The sequence below is a fragment of the Aplysia californica genome, unplaced genomic scaffold (assembly GCF_000002075.1).
Source record: "Aplysia californica isolate F4 #8 unplaced genomic scaffold, AplCal3.0 scaffold00669, whole genome shotgun sequence".
NCBI lineage: Eukaryota > Metazoa > Mollusca > Gastropoda > Aplysiida > Aplysiidae > Aplysia > Aplysia californica.
In genome coordinates this window covers 419,692-421,564 of record NW_004797939.1, presented here as the reverse complement: position 1 = coordinate 421,564, position 1,873 = coordinate 419,692, and the positions used below count along the sequence as shown (strand labels likewise).

General features: G+C 38.7%; 1 protein-coding gene across 1 annotated transcript in view; it reads right to left on the bottom strand.

Moving 5' to 3' along the window:
• LOC101847993 (mucin-5AC) overlaps positions 1-1,873 on the bottom strand; it is a gene marked incomplete in the record, with an annotated part of 19,382 nt that overhangs the window by 9,817 nt on the left and 7,692 nt on the right. The window contains 1 exon segment of the mRNA XM_013088009.2: positions 43-239. Within this exon segment, the coding sequence (XP_012943463.1) occupies positions 43-239 (197 nt within the window).

Below are 1,873 nucleotides of genomic sequence, written 5' to 3'. Positions count from 1 at the left end.
AGAGAGAGAGAGAGAGAGAGAGAGAGAGAAAGAGATAGTTACCTTTAAAAAACTTCTCCAGCTGTATCTCCTCCTCCATCTCCTTCCTCTCTGTCTTGAGATACTTGACGATCATGACAACGAGAGCCAGGCTGTAGAAGGTGAGGACAGCTATGATGTACATGACTGCCCCTAGCTCTGTGTCCTGGTGGTCATCCTTGGTCAGCAGGGCCAGGCTGTTGTTGGCGCCACTGCCGTCCCTGGGGGGAGAGAGAGAGTGATGTTGGTGATGGTGATGGTGATGTTGGTGATGATGATGATGATGATGATGATGATGTTGGTGATGATGATGAGGATGATGATGATGATGATGATGATGATGATGATGATGATGATGATGATGATGTATTAAATTTGAAAAATCTACATGTCTCAACCCTTTTTGTTCCCTGCTATGATGATGATGATAACGATGATGATGATGATGATGATGATGATGATGATGATGATGATGATGATGATGATGATGATGATGATGATGATTTTTATCATTTTCCCGTGTTCCTGATGAAGCCCTCAGGGCGAAAGTGGAACTTTTTCACTGTTATAAATTTTGAAATTCCGCAGTCTACCCCATTACAAAAAAGAAGCTTTTCTTTTTTTTCATCGAACTTTCAACGATATGTGAGGCAGCGTGGTGGATTCAGGCTCTCGTCAATTTTTGGGCACACCGAGTTATTGGTATCATCTTATATTAAAGCTTGTTCACTTGTCTTTATTTGGATGAAAAAATATCCATTTATCTTAAATACAAGTAGATATATTTGAGAATGAAGGAGGTGGGGGTCACCGGTTTTCAGAGGTAAAATTAGTGACAAAATGGTCGCCAAAGATTAGTTTTTTCCTTAGCTTAAGAGCCCGTGGTAACTGAAAATTTACATTTTTTGTGCCTTTAATCAACGTTTTTCAGAAAAATCGATACAGAAACGAGTTTTTAATGGGCATGAAAGGTGTTGAGCCAAAAAAAAAAAAATTGATAAAAATTCACAACCTGCGGAAAGATGCAGGTTTCTTCACTTTGATTATTTTGACGAGAGCCTGATTCCACCACGCTGCCTCACATATGATGATGATGATTTTTTGTTTCCTTAATGGGCCTGGAATCTTCGAGGAAGAGCGAGGCTTTTTTCTTTTAGCTTTTTTTTTTTTTTTTTGGCTCCATTGTCATTGTAAGTGATCATGAAAAAAATCCCTAATTGTAAAATCTATCTCCCCTCCCCCTTTCACTTCCAAATAGTATATCTTTTTACTCCGAGGAACAATCTATCACAAACTACCACATTATCGCATCTGACTCATTACGTCCCAATATTCTGCACCAAACTTGAACACGGCCCAAAAATGAATAATTTATGACAATAGTAGTTCGTCTATCGCTGTCTGACAACGACCTTTATCGTCCAAGGACGAAGAGACGAAGAGAGGTGGCAGAACTGATTAGTTATCCGTACGCCCTGGGGTCATTTTGTTCCCCCGGGGTTGTATTTTTCACATTTTAGAATACTTCTAGTACAAAGATCTCTTTGAAACTTTCAGTATTTCTTTTTAAAAAATCATTTTTGACAGATTGCTATGCAAAACGTAGGGATCAGATTAACGAGTAAATTTCCTCTTGGGAAAGTGGTGGCACAGAGTTCCCCACGTCGTATGGATACGATAGTAAAATACGACGTACGGATAGGGTTAACCTAATTAGTCAGACAACTATCGTTCTTACATTCCCCCCCTCCCTTATTTCTTTTCTTTTCATTTGTTAAAAACATATTGCTCTCTAGTGACGAGTCTAATCTTCGGCAATTACATGAAATAATAATAAAATAATAAATAGCATTTG